The sequence below is a fragment of the Myodes glareolus genome, chromosome 5 (genome assembly GCF_982192425.1).
Source record: "Myodes glareolus chromosome 5, mMyoGla1.1, whole genome shotgun sequence".
NCBI classification, from domain to species: domain Eukaryota; kingdom Metazoa; phylum Chordata; class Mammalia; order Rodentia; family Cricetidae; genus Myodes; species Myodes glareolus.
Genome location: NC_142030.1, coordinates 79,334,895 through 79,351,326, shown reverse-complemented (window position 1 = coordinate 79,351,326; position 16,432 = coordinate 79,334,895). Strand labels below are relative to the sequence as shown.

Below are 16,432 nucleotides of genomic sequence, written 5' to 3'. Positions count from 1 at the left end.
GATAAGAAAAATATCCCTGAAAAATAAAAATACTGACAAAGGTATCATGCATGATTTTTATACCAGAGAGCCATAGTAGTGAAAATAACACAATATTATGGGAAATAAGACATGTTGACCAGCTGAATGCAATAGATGGCCCAGATATAAGTCTGTGTGCATTGCTTGATTTTTAACAAATTTGTCAAAATTTATACTGAAGAACAGATAGCACCTTCTAAGAAATGGTATAGGGAAATCTGGTATCTCCATGTAGATGAATGAAAAGTTGACCCTTTTTTTAAAGCTGAACAAATATCAATTTCAAATGATCAAATATCTCATTGTTAGACCTTAAAAATTCTAGAAAAAAGAGTAGGATGTATATTATAAGTCACAGATAAGTACTTTGTGACTAGACTCAGTCCCAGTGGAATAGGACCAGTAATCAGCATTTGATAGGATATTATATTAAAAATTTGCTATACTGCACAATAAACTGTTCATTGAATTAAGAGGTGGCCTACAGAATGGGGGAAAATCTTTGTATCACATCAGTACATCTGACAGAGGGTTAGTTTTCAGCTCAGTCCTTAGAATGGTACTTGTGTGTGTGTGATTGCAGCACTGACCCCTTGGTATTTGATAACCAATGAAGAGGAATTTTCCTTTGGAAAGACTACTTCTCTTGCTCTCAACATTTCTTAGTTGCTTCTAATTATTTTTTTAAGGATAGGACCCCATTTAGATACCCTCTTTTTATCTTAGCATGTTTAATGGTGTCCATGTTCAAACACGATTCGAGTTTTGCTCTGCGGTAAAAAAAAAAAAAATGACATCTTGAATTTTGCATGCAAATGGATGGAAATAGAAAACGCTTTACTGAGTGAGGTAACGCAGACCCCAAAAGAGGAATATGGTATGTACTCACTCATAAGTGGATTCTAGCCATAATTAAAGGACTTTGAGCCTATAATTCGTGATCCTAGAGAAGCTAAATAAAAAGGTGAACCTAAAGAAAATCATATTGTTATCCTCATGGATATTGGAAGTAGACAAGATTGCCAAGCAAAACTTGGGTGCATAGGGGGGTGGGGGTGGATGTAAGGGGAGATGGGTAGAGAGAAGGGAGAAGGGGAGGATTTGGGAAAGTTTGGGGGAGTGGGATGGGTGGGATGGAGGAAGGGTGGATATGGGAGCAGGGAAGTAAATATCTTAATTAAGGGAGCCATTTTAGGGTTTGCAAGAGACTTGATTCTAGAGGGGTTGCCAGGTCCAAGGAGAGGTCCCCAGATTGTTCCTTGGGCAGCAGAGGAGAAGGTGCCTGAACTGGCCTTGTCCAATAACCACACTGATGAATATCTTGCATATCACCATAGAACCTTCATCTGGCAATGGATGGAGATAGAGACAGAGACCCACATGGGAGCACTGGACTTAGTTCCCAAGGTCCAAATGAGGAGCACAAGGAATAAAAGCATGAGCAAGAAAGTCAGGGCCACGAGGGGTGCGTCCACCCACTGAGAAGGTGGGACTGATCTAATGGGAGCTCACCAAGGCCAGCTGGACTGGGAGTGATGGAGCATGTGATCAAACTGGACACTCTGAATATGGTTGGCAGTGAAGGTGGACTGAGAAGCCAAGGACAATGGCACTGGGTTTCGATTCTACTGCATGAACTGACTTTGTGGGAGCCTGGTTTGTTTAGATGCTTACCTTTATAGACCTGGATGGAGGGGGGAGGACCTTGGACTTCCCACTGGGCAGGGAAACCTGACTGCTCTTAGGACTAGAGGGGGGGTGGGGAGGGGGAGGGAAAAGGGAGGTGGGGAGGAATTGGAAATTTTTAATAAATATGTAAATAAATTAAAATAAGAAAAAATAAATAAAAAACAAAAATAAACAAGGACTTAAACCAAAGTCATGTAGCATAAAAAACCATAAAACAAAATAGATTGGTTTTTGTACCATGGATGGATGTAATAGTCAAATATGCTAGTTTCTCTTTGAGAAATTAAGCTTTACCATAATCTGATGTTACTAAACATTTATTTTATGTTTCAATTTCCTGCTTGAGTATCAAAATTTTTACTTTATCTTGACATCTGTTTGCATATATGAAAAAAGTTGAGAGTTTTCTGTGACATCATTATTCTAAATCTGTTAGGTTAGAATTGATTTAATGAATTTTCTACTAATATCTGGATCCATTTTATTCTAACACAATGACAGAGTCATCTTTGAGAGTATCCATGCTTTTTGCTTTAAACATTTGGAAGATTTCTTCAGAAGCATACCAATTCCTCTAGCCTGTCTCTGGGACCTACTTAAGCATGTTCTTAATTCTATAAGATATTCTGAACATGATCAATTTACCTATTAAAAATACTTCTTTATGTTCAAGTGAGAAATTATCTTGCTGACATTTTATTTTTTGTATTTCTTTCTTTTTTAAATTTATTTACTTATTTATTTTATATGCCTGCCACAGTTTCCCTTCCCTCCTCTGCTCTGAGTCCCTCCACCTATCTGCTCCTCTGTTCTCACCACCTAATCCACTCCTTCTCCGTCTCTTTTTTGGAAAAGCAGGATTCTCATGAGTATGAAGAAAACATGACATGTCCAGTTGCAGTAAGACTAACTACATCTTCATGTATTAAAGCTGGTCAAAGCAATCCAATATGAGGAGTAGGGTCTTAAAAGTCAGTAAAAGTTGAAGACAACTCCTGTTCCCTCTGTTCAAAATCCCATAAGAATATCAAGCTACATTGGAGCACTGGACTGAGCCCGGAAAGTCCAAATGAGGAGCAGAAGGAGGGAGAACATGAACAAGGAAGTCAGGACCGCAAGGGGTGGCTTTACCCACTGATACAAGGGGACTGATCTAATGAGAACTCACCAAGGCCAGCTGGACTGGGACTGAATGAGCATGTGATCAAACCAGATTCTCTGAATGTGGCTGACATGGGGGCTGACTGAGAAGCCAGTAATATTGGCACTGGGACTTGTTTTGTCTGCATGGACTGGCTTTTTGGGATCCTAGTCTGTCTGGATGCTCACCTTCCTAGACCTAGAGGGAGGGGGGAGGAACTTGAACTTCCCACAGGGCAGGAAACTCTCACTGATCTTAGGACTGGAGAGGGAGGAGGAGAGGGAGTGCGGGGAGTGGGAGGGTAGTGGGAGGAGGGGAAGAAGTGGAAATTTTTATAAATTAATATCAAAAAAGAAAAAAATATAAAAATAGACTATGTTTAGAAAAAAAAGAATATCAAGCTACACAACTATGATATATGTGAATTGTGCCTAGGTCAGTCCCATGCAGGATTTCTGCTTGTCAGTTCAGTCTCTGTGAGCCTCTGTGAGCTCAGGTTAGCTGATTTCAATTTTGTAAGTTTTCTTGTAGTGTACTTTATCCCTCTGACTCCTAAAACCCTTTCTCCTCCTCTTCTGCAGGATTCCCGAAACTCTACCTGATATTTTTCTGTGGGTCTGCATCTGTTTCCATATTAATTATATACTAGATTACAAGTGTTCTAGGTCTTAGAATTCTACAGTTTAGTGTGTTAAAGATCACCCATACATAGAAAGAAATATAAAAACTGTTATCTAACTGTGTGTAAAAGCGGGGCTTTGTTTTACTAACACATTGCAGAGTGAAGATAAATAGCAACATATGAGATAAATTTTGTCTCTATCAATGATATTATATTTAAATGGACTAAAGAGAACCACTGTATACAAATCAAGAAAATAAAGATAAGAGATGTTTACAAGGTAGACGTTAAGCTGAGGAAAGTTGATCAAATACCATTACTGTCAATTAAAATGACTTCAAAATCAAGAATATTTCCATCTCATAATAATATATTATTAAATACTCAGTCATCACAAATATAAAAATATACACAGATATATTTTTAGTTAAGAATAAGTAGACAATGATAATAGACAAAACTTACACATATAAATTGTTTACCAAATCAAAATAATTGGCAGTTATAGAGCAACCTACCAAATATATTCCAAGTGTGTAAGGCAGATTAATCCGAACTATAAGATGAGTATAATAGTTTTCAAAAGGTTTGTATTTAAGGACTGGTTAGCTTAGTGATAGAGCTCTGCTTGGAATATAAAAGTCCATGGGCTTCATCTCCAGTGACACAAAAATTCTATTATCCAGAGATATGTAATCTGACATAAATAAAGGAACCCTGAATGTGTGACTTCAGGATGTGATGTGAGGTGGGAAGAGTAACCAGGTAGATCAAGCTTGTCAAGAGTCTTTAAAGGTGGAAGAGACAGGAGAAAGAGTAGATTGTATCTCTATTTTTTGCCTTTAAACTTTGAGGATGGAAGGTAAGAACTAAGAAATGTCTTGAATTCTCAAAGGTTAGGTTTTCCTTTGTTTTGGAAAAAGAACAAATATCTTCGTGACCCAAACGAGTGATAAAGAGATTTTCCCTTAGATCCTCCAGGAAGAATGAGCGCCTAATGACACTTTGATTTTATTGTCATGGCACCTATACTAGACTTCTCGACTACACACCTGTTAGATTGGATTTGGGATTAAGTTACCACCAGTTTAGAAAGTTGCTATAGCAACTATACGAAACACAAACCCCTGAACTACATTTTGTGTATACACATTTATTTCTCCAACACATAGAAGTCATCTGTATTGTCATGATGCATTATGTTGTAATTAGATTTTATGTTGTAATTAGTCCTTTTAATATATTAGAATTATAAGGACTCAGAAGTCAGAAAAGAGCCAGAAAAACTGAAATATCACGAAGCATTAGAACAATGAAAGGCTTCCCACACTTATGACAAAAATGTTACATTGTCTCTGTACTCCTTGCACTGGGATTTCTCTGGTCAAGCAAGGCTCTGCTTTTCTGTAACAAAAGGACCCGGAACAACAAATGTTGGTAATTATATGTTAGTGAGGAGAGTATGGAGGAGATGAAAGGCCGTACGAGTATACCTTGAGGAGACAACTTGAAACTACTAGCAAGTTGTAGAAGGCGCATGCAGTCCTTACATACTGTGAGACTTTTCAGCTCAAAAACAACTTCTATTTGCGGACTTGACTGTTCAGCATTGGCTGAATGAGTCAGCGAACTGACCGCAGAGAAGCAGGGTCAAGTGAGTGATATTTAGTTGTTCCTTTCGCTTTGTTAGCTCAGTCAGTGTATTATTTACAGGCTTATTTTTCATACTGAGCAATGTGCTTTTCTCAGAATCTTCAAGGGAAAAATAAATGGACAAGATTTTCGGATGAACTTTTATGAACAGTATATGACGTCCAAATATGGGAAAACACACAAGTTTCCATAGCAAAACTAATTGATCTCTGGCCTTAATACTTTTAAATCTTAAAAGCTATCGAAATAAACTAACAGAATTGCAATCAGAGGTCCCGCTTTTACTGCAGTTGACTAGCAATTTGGGCCTACTGGCATGATTTTCTTCAGTGTGTTCTTGCTTGAATACCTCCATTGCCTGAATCTTAGTTCCTGGACTTTTATGTAAAAGTTTGTGTCACTACTACTGTCCACGGGTTTCTTCCTCTATTTGGTAAATAGCCAACTGCAACCCTCTTTTAGTACTTCATATGACAGAGGAAAGCGAGGTGATAACTTTAAGTGACATATGCGTTGTTTGGCTACTGGTTGCTGACAGAGGGAAACGTCCTCCTTTTCTGTCTGTATGACTAAAACCTTAGATTCGCAGCCTATTCTTCTGTTCCACTTCTTTGTCCTTGCTTTGTCTCCATATTCTGCTATAATGAATTTGAAAGGAAATAAGAAGTGAAAGGAAAGAACTCTTTATAACTGCAAAGTTAAAGCTGATTTTGAAATGTGGAGCATGTTTCTCCAGTGAAAGAAAAATCACTTCGAAAGAAGAAGCTGAGACTCAAATGGTTAGAATTGAGGTCAAGGCCTTTACCTCAGCTCTAATCAGAGTTAAAATATAACCAACCAACCAATCAATCAACCAACCAATGAATGAAAAAACATATGCTGGACCGAATTACAAATATTTGACTGTATGGAAAGAAACTGGGCTTATTTATTTATTTTTACCCCATAGTTCCTTCTTTTTTTTTCAAATTTTGAAAATATTGAGATGTTTCTTCCAAATCAATTTCGATTTTTCTTAGATTTAATTCTTAAAGCAGTTTATCATTTTCATTTGTCTCTCATATGTACTGTCAGAGCATCTAGGGTCTTGGTATTTTCTAAATTAATTCATATTTCTTACTGAAGTTCAATGTGGTGATACACTTAACTGAAAGTTTTGATAAAATCATTTTTGTAGGAGCTTTTCAAATATATGTTAGAAAATAATTGGAGTTGAGACCAAAAATGATTTTGAGAACATTTCCAGATAATTTTAAATATAAAATCTACAGAATATTCATATGGAAATGTATCCTCCATAGTTACTAAAAATATATCACTGGAGATTATTCTGTTTATGTCACATTCTCCTGTTTATTCTCTTGTGTCATAAAAAGGATTTTCTGGTCCTCCTCACTTATTCTTTTCTTATTATTTGAATACAAATAGAAGGAGAGCAAGTTAAAAATCGAGTGTCTCTTATATTGTACCAATAAAAAATTTTTATTCCAGTCATATTTAGTTTATAAAGAAGAAACCAAATGTTTCATTCATTTGGTTTTTGAGTAGTTACACTGACCTCAGTAAATGGTTAACACATTTCTTTTCAAATTATACTTCTATTCCTTTGTCATGTGAAAACAGACTGAACATGTGAAGCACTGATGATATCTGTTAGTGAATAATTGTCTTCACTTCAGAACATAGTCATTACTTTTCTTATTAATAGTTTTCATTTACAGCAGCATATTTGTAAAGACAGCTAAAACAAATTGTCACAGATCATATATCTAAACCTTTTATTATGTGGAAAATAATCTTTAGTCTGTTTTAATTGAGAATCACTTTGTATGAGGTGTGTGTTAGGAATTCAAATACAGTAATATTAATATTATAGTTAATATTAATTATAGCAAAAGTTCTGAGTATTTTCAGAGGACTTGTATCACTATTATATTCCCTTGGTTATTATGATTTTATTTACTTTATATAGAAATCATACACGATTAAACCCAATGTGTTTATAAATGAAGTGCATGTCAGATACCTAATTCTCTCAGAAGGAAGAGCACATGGGAGATCGAACTCAAGCTTATTTTATATAATATATGCAGCTTTAGCCAATAAGTGGCCATGAAGACAATGAAAGACTACCAGTTGATTAATATGGACATTAGATGATAGGACAGACTTATGTGTACCAAGGATAATAACAAAAAAGAATAACTGAAGAGTCATTATTTCTGTTTGGAATAGTAGGAGAATCAGCTTGCATTCCCTTTAAGCATAGGTGGTTTAGAAAAAGCTCCTAACTGTTATTTCATAGATAGTCCTTCTCTCGATTATAACAAAGGCAGTTTGCCTCATCTGTGGTTGTATTCTGTTACAATGAACAACAATTTTTGGTCCCCTTGACTAGTCTTGGGTTGGTTTACATATTAATAATTAAGCAACAGTAATATCAAGGAAAGTTCTTGCTGGGTGTGCTATGAGATCTCATTACATGATCACTTAAGTGAATGACATTTGATGATACAGTTATACATCAGTGGCAAATATTAACTCAGGGAAGGAGTGAATAAAGTAAAAAAAACACACATTTGTTTTAAATTTCAGGAAATTTTGTTTAAAAATTATGTGCAAGCAAAGTTAGTAACTTTAAACATCCTCTTCCTCTTATTCTGGATGGCAGTGCTAGGTTAGACCACACACACAAAAAAAAACCTTCCTGAGAGGCAGCAACATCCTAAGCAGGCAGAAGCCGTGAGTGTAATTTCCACAAGTGTTTGATGGAACCCCGGACCAGAATTCACACTGGAAGACACTTGCTACATGTGTCATACAAACATGAAATACTTATAATTTGATGTTTCTAAATTGAACATCTTGCATCTGTTGCAGTATTGTTCAGATGCCAAGAAACCAAAGGAAACAAATCAAGAAACTCTAAAGCTAGAAGTTTAGGTACAGTATAAAATCTTAAGTATAATATTAGATAATTTCTCCTTTAATATTTGACTTCATAGGTCTGAGATGCCATAGGGTGCATGGTTTCCTTTGCAATAATGATTTAAGCATTAAATTTAATCCCACTTTTAATTTAGACTTTTAAAATTTCTGATTTTTGGCTAGATTATATAGCTGTTGACATGGGTCATTTGGGGTCAGAAACTTAAATTTGTGAGACATTAAAACCCCTTATTGTATAGAAAACTGGTAGAAATAGAAATTTAAAGAATGACTTCAAAAAAACAAATTGGAAAATATAAGGAGAAATACACATTTCCTTTTCCAAAAGTGAAGCGTGGATTTCCTTGTGGCTCATACTCAAATTTTGCAACTAATATTTCCCACAGTTTACCCAATTCATATCTTTAAAACCAAGGAAATTCTATTCTTATCCTATTCTATTCTAGGATTCTAGGATATTCTATTCTTATCCTTACATATTACAAGTGATCTTCAGAAAAAATATTTTAGAGCCATAATTAAAGGTATAAAAGCCTCTAATGAACTAATCGTAATGAAAATATTTTGAATATTTGTGATGACTAGGCAAGGACAATCAAAATGAGCAGTGAAATATTTCCTAATTGATAGAGAATCCTCTTGCAGAAGGTACTATTCTCTTCCAAAGCCCTCTGTGACAGTTTCCAACTTGTCTATCTATGTGCCAGAGTCACTTAATATTCTAGGTCTGAGTCTAGGAAACACTGAAAAACTGCTGATAAGGTTTTATGTCAACTAAGGAGTCTCTAATAGTAACCTGTTTCTCTCCTTATGCCTTTTCTTACACTTCTCATGTAAAACAGGAACATTATCTTCCACTTAACAGAGAGAAAACCAAGATATTGTTGGCTCATCCTTTTCTTTAAACCTCTTCCCTCTAAAGGAGGTGCACACAATCAGTTTCTCAGCAAGATCGTTGAATTTCTTCCAACATGGACTTTACTCAGTATACAGGACTTTATTTAAAAAGTTCTTGTAGGTGTTCCACTGGCCATCAGAGGAGGTTTGCAGTGTAAGAGTTCCCCAAAGTTTGGCTTTAAATTGATTTCATATTATGCCAAGACAGTCTCTCTCTCTCTCTCTCTCTCTCTCTCTCTATATATATATATATATATATATATATATGTGTGTGTGTGTGTGTGTGTGTGTGTGTGTGTGTGTGTATAATATACAAAGCATTTCACTTGCATTATATGGCATTCAATATTTATATTCATGGTGATAAGTCTCACTTCTATAAAGGTGATCAATGTAATTTGAAATTAATGACTATGAATGGCAGACTACACTATGATATTATTTTTTGATTCATGAGTTCATTTTGATTTACTAAACAGAATTTGTAAATTACTAAATACATACATTTTAATTACAGTTTTTTAGGACTCATTTTCAACTACATATAAATTTCCAATAAATAAAGATTTAGAATAAAAGTAACTGAAAATTGTCATAGAAATACATAAGGAACAAAAGTTGGATTCTGGTGTATTAAAATTTGCCATGTATCACTGAACTCATTTAGTCAAATATTCATTTTAGAACATACTTGTTTTATGGAAGATTTTGATGCTCGCACATTGTTTTCATATTATCTGCTTTTGATTTTTTTCTAGCACTAATACCTTATATTAATATGATTCATAATAATATTAATTAAACCATTTTTATCTATTAACTAAAGCTCTTGCTATATACACATTTCATTGGATTTAACCTTTCTATGTGTTTCAAATTATTTTAAAAATTAAACTATGATTAAGAAAACCATCGAAGTTGGGCTGTACAGTTAGTTGAGCGTTTCAGAAAACTGGCAGCACTTGCAGAGGACCCAGGTTTAGTTCAGCTCCGAGTACCTACATGGAGGCTCACAATCATGTTTAACTCCAGTCCCAGCCCAGGGAATGACAGCCCTGTTCTTATACATGTGGCATATATTTGTGCACAGCGAAACTCTCATATGCACAAACAATAAAATAAATAAATATAAACAAATCTTAAAATGGTAACTATCCAAACACCTCTTATCTTTCTTTCATTGGAATATAGGGAATCCCAGCTACTCTTCTATTTCACTCTGCTGGGTACTGTTTGTCATTTTTTTAAACTCTTCCCATTCTAAGGTACATACTTCAATAAAGAAGCTCTTTTCTGATTTCCTGAATCAGTCAAACAATGGAAGTCTCAAACCTAGATAGCTTGACGCTTGGAACATCTCTTTCATTTTGTACAGCTAGTAAATTTCCATGACTCCTTTGGAGCTAGAGTCAACACTACTTATTCTCTAGTTCTATTGATAAAGCTACTACTTCCAGTGAGTCTACTGGTTTTTATAGGAGCCATTTTATGAAACAATGCAACCAGATTTCTATTGCACCTCGTTTGATATATAACTTAAATCCCTTGTTAGATTTGTAACTAAATTTAATGTTTCATTACCTTTATAGAGATAATGGCATACTGAACTTGAGTAACCATTCCATATAATCCCAGGGAATTTATATATAATTTAAAGGATTAGGAACTTTTTTGAAATGTCTGTTTATGTGTGCATGTATTTTTACAATAGGTTCACTTTTCAACTATTCATCTAATTTTATTTTATACTGCAGTGCCAAATTACTAAAAATAGATTGAGTTTCATATTGTAGTCCAGAATATTTTTGACAATTATTGATATTTCATGATTTAGTGTTACAATTATCATTGCAATGAAAAATAATTGAATCAATAAAGTAATACTAGTAGCATAATTTGTGAATTTATTTAACTGTTTAGCACATTGGCCATAAGATGTGATTTTAATATGCAAGTAAGTGAGATAACTGTTTAAATTCACATTGCTTTCTCTTAACTTGTGAGTAGTTTACAGTTCATTACTATTTCCACCACTAGGGAAAAATAGTGTCAAATTCACTTTTACCCATTTGCTTTTCAGTACTCGTAAATGGAAATTACAGAATGTGAGGTAGGACTTATCTATGTCCTAATATTTCTTCACGTTGGATGTCAAGAGCATGATGAAATTACTATATAGTAATTTAACTGGGGTAAAAAATCCAGATCATACACCACTTCCAATTGAAATTCCAACTCTTCTTCTCTTGGTTGTCTAGTTTATAACTTACTGGAAATAGAAAAAGATTTTTTTAATGTGATAATTATTATAATTCATTATAGCAGCAGTCATTTGTATTTATGTAGATGCTACTCTTTGTTAGCTTCTTATTCGCCATTTGAATCTGTGGCATCGGAAATAAAAAATTCCTGGTTTACAGTTGTAAGAACTGAAACCCGACATGATTATAGAGCGTAACTAAGATTATACAGACATTTCTGTTACAGAAACTTCTCACATCTCAGGGGGGCTCCTTCATAACTTTTCTAGAATGAATTTAGTTTTACTATGTATGCACTTAATATTTTTTAGAGTTCAAGTTCCTGTGAGGCCCTACAAATGAACCATATATCTCTATCTCTAACAAATCATCACTCAGTTTTAAAGAAGAATCTCCCTTTAAACATAATATTTATTAATTGAGACTGAAGAGAAGTGTGCACAAAGTGTTAACTGACAAAAAATTCTAAAAATAAATTCTTTATAAGTTGGAATTAAGAAGGAAATTGTATCTAACTGATGTAAAATAGCAAATAGTTAAGCTGAACTTACAGGCAATGTGTAATGTACAGAGTTTACTTAAGTATGCATCAACAGGTGAATTCATAAGAATATTCAGAATATTGTATGCATCCACAAACAGGATGTAGTTTTCTAATATGTGGCAATATGCGTAAGTGAAAATACATCATACTGAATAATTCGGGTCTAAAGACAGAGGCTCCTGTGGAATATAAACAAGTTCATCTTATAGAAGTAGAAGACAGAGTTATGGTCACCACACACTAATAGAAATTGAAAGTAGAATATAGAGTATAAAAAGACTAAAGGGGATTAAAGGAAGTAGGAGATTCAGACAGGTTAGGGATTGAGTGTAAATTTATTTATGCTGGAAGAGAATTGACTTGTATGTTCTATACATATAGTGAAGTGATGATGAACAAAAACTTATTGTAGTTGTAAAGTATTAGGAGAAAATATTTTAATAGTTTGAATCAGAGTGTCAGAGCCCAGACTGACTTCAATCCTATTATGCAAATGAGGCTAGTCATAAATCTGTTCCTCCTGTTCCCAACTCCAGAGTACTGGGATTATAGAATGCAACACAGCGTTTGGCACAGAACAAATCATATTAAATGTGCCCAATATGCAATGAAAATATTTAGCATTTCGCATATGCTAGTAAATGAGGAAACACAAGGGCAATTGCTTGTTCCTAGTGCTGAAAGGAGCATAGTTCCTAGTGTTCCTCTCCAAGTTTCCCTGGTCATGAGAAACATTTTTAGCCTGCTGGGTCTGCTATGCTCAAGGGTAAAGTGGTTTCCTGTCCTGTTCTTGGAATAGTCTGGGGAAGGAGCATAAAAGTAAGGGTGCTTCAAAAATAAACTACGATGCAGTAAGTGGAGAGTGCAAAGAGAAGCTGTGACCGAGAATGCGGGTGTGTCTAGTAAGTTAAGGAAGTAAGAATTTTTAAAGTTAAGGAAGTAAGAATTTTTAAGTAAAGAAAATAAACTGTATTTTTCTTTTAAGTAGTAAGTGCAAATTTTTGAATTTCAAACTTGAGAAAATTGATAAACTGAGTTCAGAAAAGAAAAGTTTGCATGCCTGGTACTGGAGGTCAAAATCCTGACTGCCTGACTGACCCAAGCTTAAGGCTGAAGAATCAAGTCTGTTCTACTTTGGCCTCTTCTCCCAAATAGCACACAAGGCTCAGCATTAACAAACACCTGATTCTTAACTTCCCTATAAGATTCAGCCTTAAAAATACATCAACATATATGTTTATAACAATAATTAGTGAAAATATAGGTCATGAAATCGAAAATGAGCAATGAAGACTACATGGGAGTTTATGTAAAGAGGCAAGGGAAGGGGAAATACTGTAATTATAATATCAAAAATAAAAGAAATAATTTTTAAAAATGGATCTGTTATAGAACTACCTAAAGGATTTTATATCAGTTTTCTTAACAAGCTATCTTCATGAGAGTTCTCTAAATGTCTATCAAAGAGACTACTTCAAGTTTGATTATTAAGAACAAAATAATGTGGTTACTGTATTTAGTATACTTTTAATAAAACTAATTCTCTTTCAAATACAGGAAATTTAAAATAAAAATTTAAAATTTAAATGTTATAGTTGTTAGCTAGAGAATAAAGAAATTATTAAGATTTCACCAATAATAAATACTTCTGAATAAGTAAAAAAATTAAAAATATTTTTTCCTTTAAAAGCCTACTTTTTTCCTTAGTTATTCCTGTTGACTAGAACTCATATTACGGCAAATTCCTTACTGCTATATAAACACCTGGTACCTGTTTGCCTTTCATAACTGCAGGCATCTTATTTTATTAAGAAATGAGGGCTAGAAACAAATACCACTAACCTCTATGAGAAAGCAGTTTGTCAAATGATTCAGCCCATTTCTGTGCTTCTTGAGGGGAGATTCTGCAGAAAACAGAAGGTTTGTTGTTGGAGTGAGCAGCACTCTGAATCTGTCTGCAGGGACTCTGAAGCCTATGCTTTCCACTGATACCTCCGAAGCTCTCTGCTTTTATAAGCCAAGTCAAGTGGACAGTAAGATCTTCAACATGAGTCTGCTTTCTTTTGGATTTCCCCATTGAACAATGAAATATTGTAGGTTCACCCAAAGTGTCACAATTGTAGTTTTTAAGTAAAAGTAGTCATATAGTAAAGTAAAAGTACAAATATTAGGAGAAATCAGTTTGAGAGAGAAAGTGAGACAAAGAGAGAGAGAGAAAGAGAGAGAGAGAGAGAGAGAGAGAGATCACATTCAAAAATCACATTTTAAAAAATTTAGCAAATAAGGAAGCATAAACTGTATCTTTCCTTAAAAAATGCAGTTTCCTTCAATTTGTAACCACAAGGTGTTCGATTTTGTTCATTTGTTTCTTTTTCTTTTTTTGAAAATGCATGAAGTTTGGTGAAGTTTCAAGGGGATAAGACAAAAGCTGTTTTTGACATGGTTGGAGATGCTATAACAAAGCAAAATGTAAAATATTTTTTCTCTTTAACTAGACATACTAAAATTTTGAATAAAAGTAAGATAATATATAAGAAAAAACTTTTCCTTTTAGTTAAGATAATGCTTAACCAAACTACAAAATTTCCTTTGTTTGGTATTCTTTGCTATCATACATAAGGTATTTTCTTGAAAACTTCTGAGGAAAGAGATTAATAACCTTTCATGGTGACAATTTTACAGTATTTAAACAAATTAATATTTATCAATTTATGAACTATAAGGTATATCATTAAAATGGACAGATCTATTAATCATGAGAGAATACTTTTAAAAGTTCTTGTAATTATTTGATTTGAGTAATGAAAGTGGTTGAACCTTAGAACTATTCTTTGGGGAACTAAAATGTTGAACTATGTTCACTTTACAATCGATTTTTAATAGCATATTGATTTTTACTTCCTTTTTCTAATTATTAATTATAGAACCAGAACACTGTGCTCACAAGGAATTGTTGATTCCCCACCTTGTTTCTTTGGCCAAGAACGCAGATCTGCTGGTCTCAGTCTCCCCATGGAAATCAGGCCTCTGCAGGAGAAGACTTAATCTGTTCCTTTTCTCTTTAGCTCTGTAAAAACAATAATACTTTCAGGATAATTCATATGTCATAGAAGTTCTATTGACCTACCCAATAAGTTTGGAATTGATACACACCCACACCAATTCAGAAATACACCTTTTACTTACCAGTAAATAGAGGAATTAGCATAGCGTGTACCACATATCTTTTTTACTTCAATAATTATTAGAGAGTCTGCTTCATTATTTATTATTTTAACGCTTTGATGTGACTAAAATTATCAACCTCTTAAAAATAAAACTAAATTAGACTAAACATTTTATTCTCAAAATTTAAAAATTAAGAAAGTTTTCCCTTTATTTGCAGCACTACAATCAGTATATTTTCAACAAAGTATTTAAAAAGTCAGAGCTAACAAGAGTTATTCAGTCATGCTTTTTAAAGTACAAAGCTGACTTAAACATCTCTAATTTTACCTGATTTTGGACTCAGTGCTTGCTTCTTCTTTTCCTGACCCTTGCATTAGCTTGAAAAAGGTTTTCTCTTTTGATTCACACATATTTAATTGAGAAAAGAAAAGTAGTGACATTTCCATATTCTGTCCTGATGATCAAGAGACGTCAGGTTCACTCAATCTGTCTCTCTTCCACGGAAGAATGCTATTTCATAGTTATACATGGTGGATAAAAGCCTTCACACGGGGCTTGCAGAGGAGAACGACCAGGCAAGACTGTGAGCTGTGTTTCTGCTTTTGCAATGTAGAAATGAGGAACTCAAGATTGTTTCTGTCCTGAGTTGTTAAAGGAAATGATACCACACATTCTCAAAACCACTTTTGGCCCTTAAGATAAGAACCAGTTTTACCACAGCGCAGCTTCCCTTTCAAGCTTGCAGGAAGAAGCTTCAGTGAATGTCAGTGGCATTGTCATCTCCCACTGAACCCAAAACGTCCTGTGGCAAGGCTTGTTATCAAACTTTCGCAGCTCATTTCTGCTATCCTGAAAAGTGTAATTTTATTTAGCTTTAGTAAATTTCCTTAAATTACATTTGTTCACATAATGCTGTGTAGTGTTGATTAACTAAATTTGTTTAATACATTGCATCAATGTAAGACAATAGGTCACCATTTGTAAATGAAAGGGAAAATAGAATACATCATTGAATACATTAAAAGCATCGCTCCATAAAATGATTTGAGACAAATTAGATGATTTGGATAAGTATGGGAAATGAAATGAGAAATGTAACACAGAAAGTTTAACACCACAGTCTTGTACTTGCAATATAGAATATCTTTTTTTTTTTTTTTGGAATTTGACACCTTGACTTTTATTACTAAAGTGTTCTTAATGAAATGTTTCAACTAGTAATGACAATTTGCATGTTGGCTTATTTTAAATCCTTTTTCCAAAAGAAAATTCACAACCCTAATTGATTTAGTCATTTTTTAAATCTTTTATGAATCTAACCATGTTTTATAGAAAAAGAATCCAGGACTCAATGACCGATAGACGCCTATATGTTATCAGTGTTTGATCAACAGCTCATCTGTAATATTTAAAAGTTTGTGATTAAGTACCGAATTCTATACTTTATATGAATTGCATGTAGTAAATCAAACTACACAAATGTCAAA

General features: G+C 34.0%; 1 protein-coding gene across 2 annotated transcripts in view; it reads right to left on the bottom strand.

Moving 5' to 3' along the window:
* Positions 1-15,590, bottom strand: part of Rgs18 (regulator of G protein signaling 18) — a 28,523-nt gene extending 12,933 nt beyond the window's left edge. Inside the window, exons 1-3 of one of the 2 annotated variants that reach the window (XM_048431004.3) lie at positions 15,273-15,588; positions 14,743-14,844; positions 13,620-13,681 (exon numbers count right to left, since the gene is read on the bottom strand). In XM_048431004.3, the coding sequence (XP_048286961.1) occupies positions 13,620-13,681; positions 14,743-14,844; positions 15,273-15,391 (283 nt within the window). In that variant the 5' untranslated portion in view covers positions 15,392-15,588. Of the gene's footprint in view, positions 1-13,619; positions 13,682-14,742; positions 14,845-15,272 lie in introns of both variants that reach the window. The other variant, XM_085688144.1, reaches the window with a different exon arrangement.
* Positions 15,591-16,432: the final 842 nt, after the last annotated feature.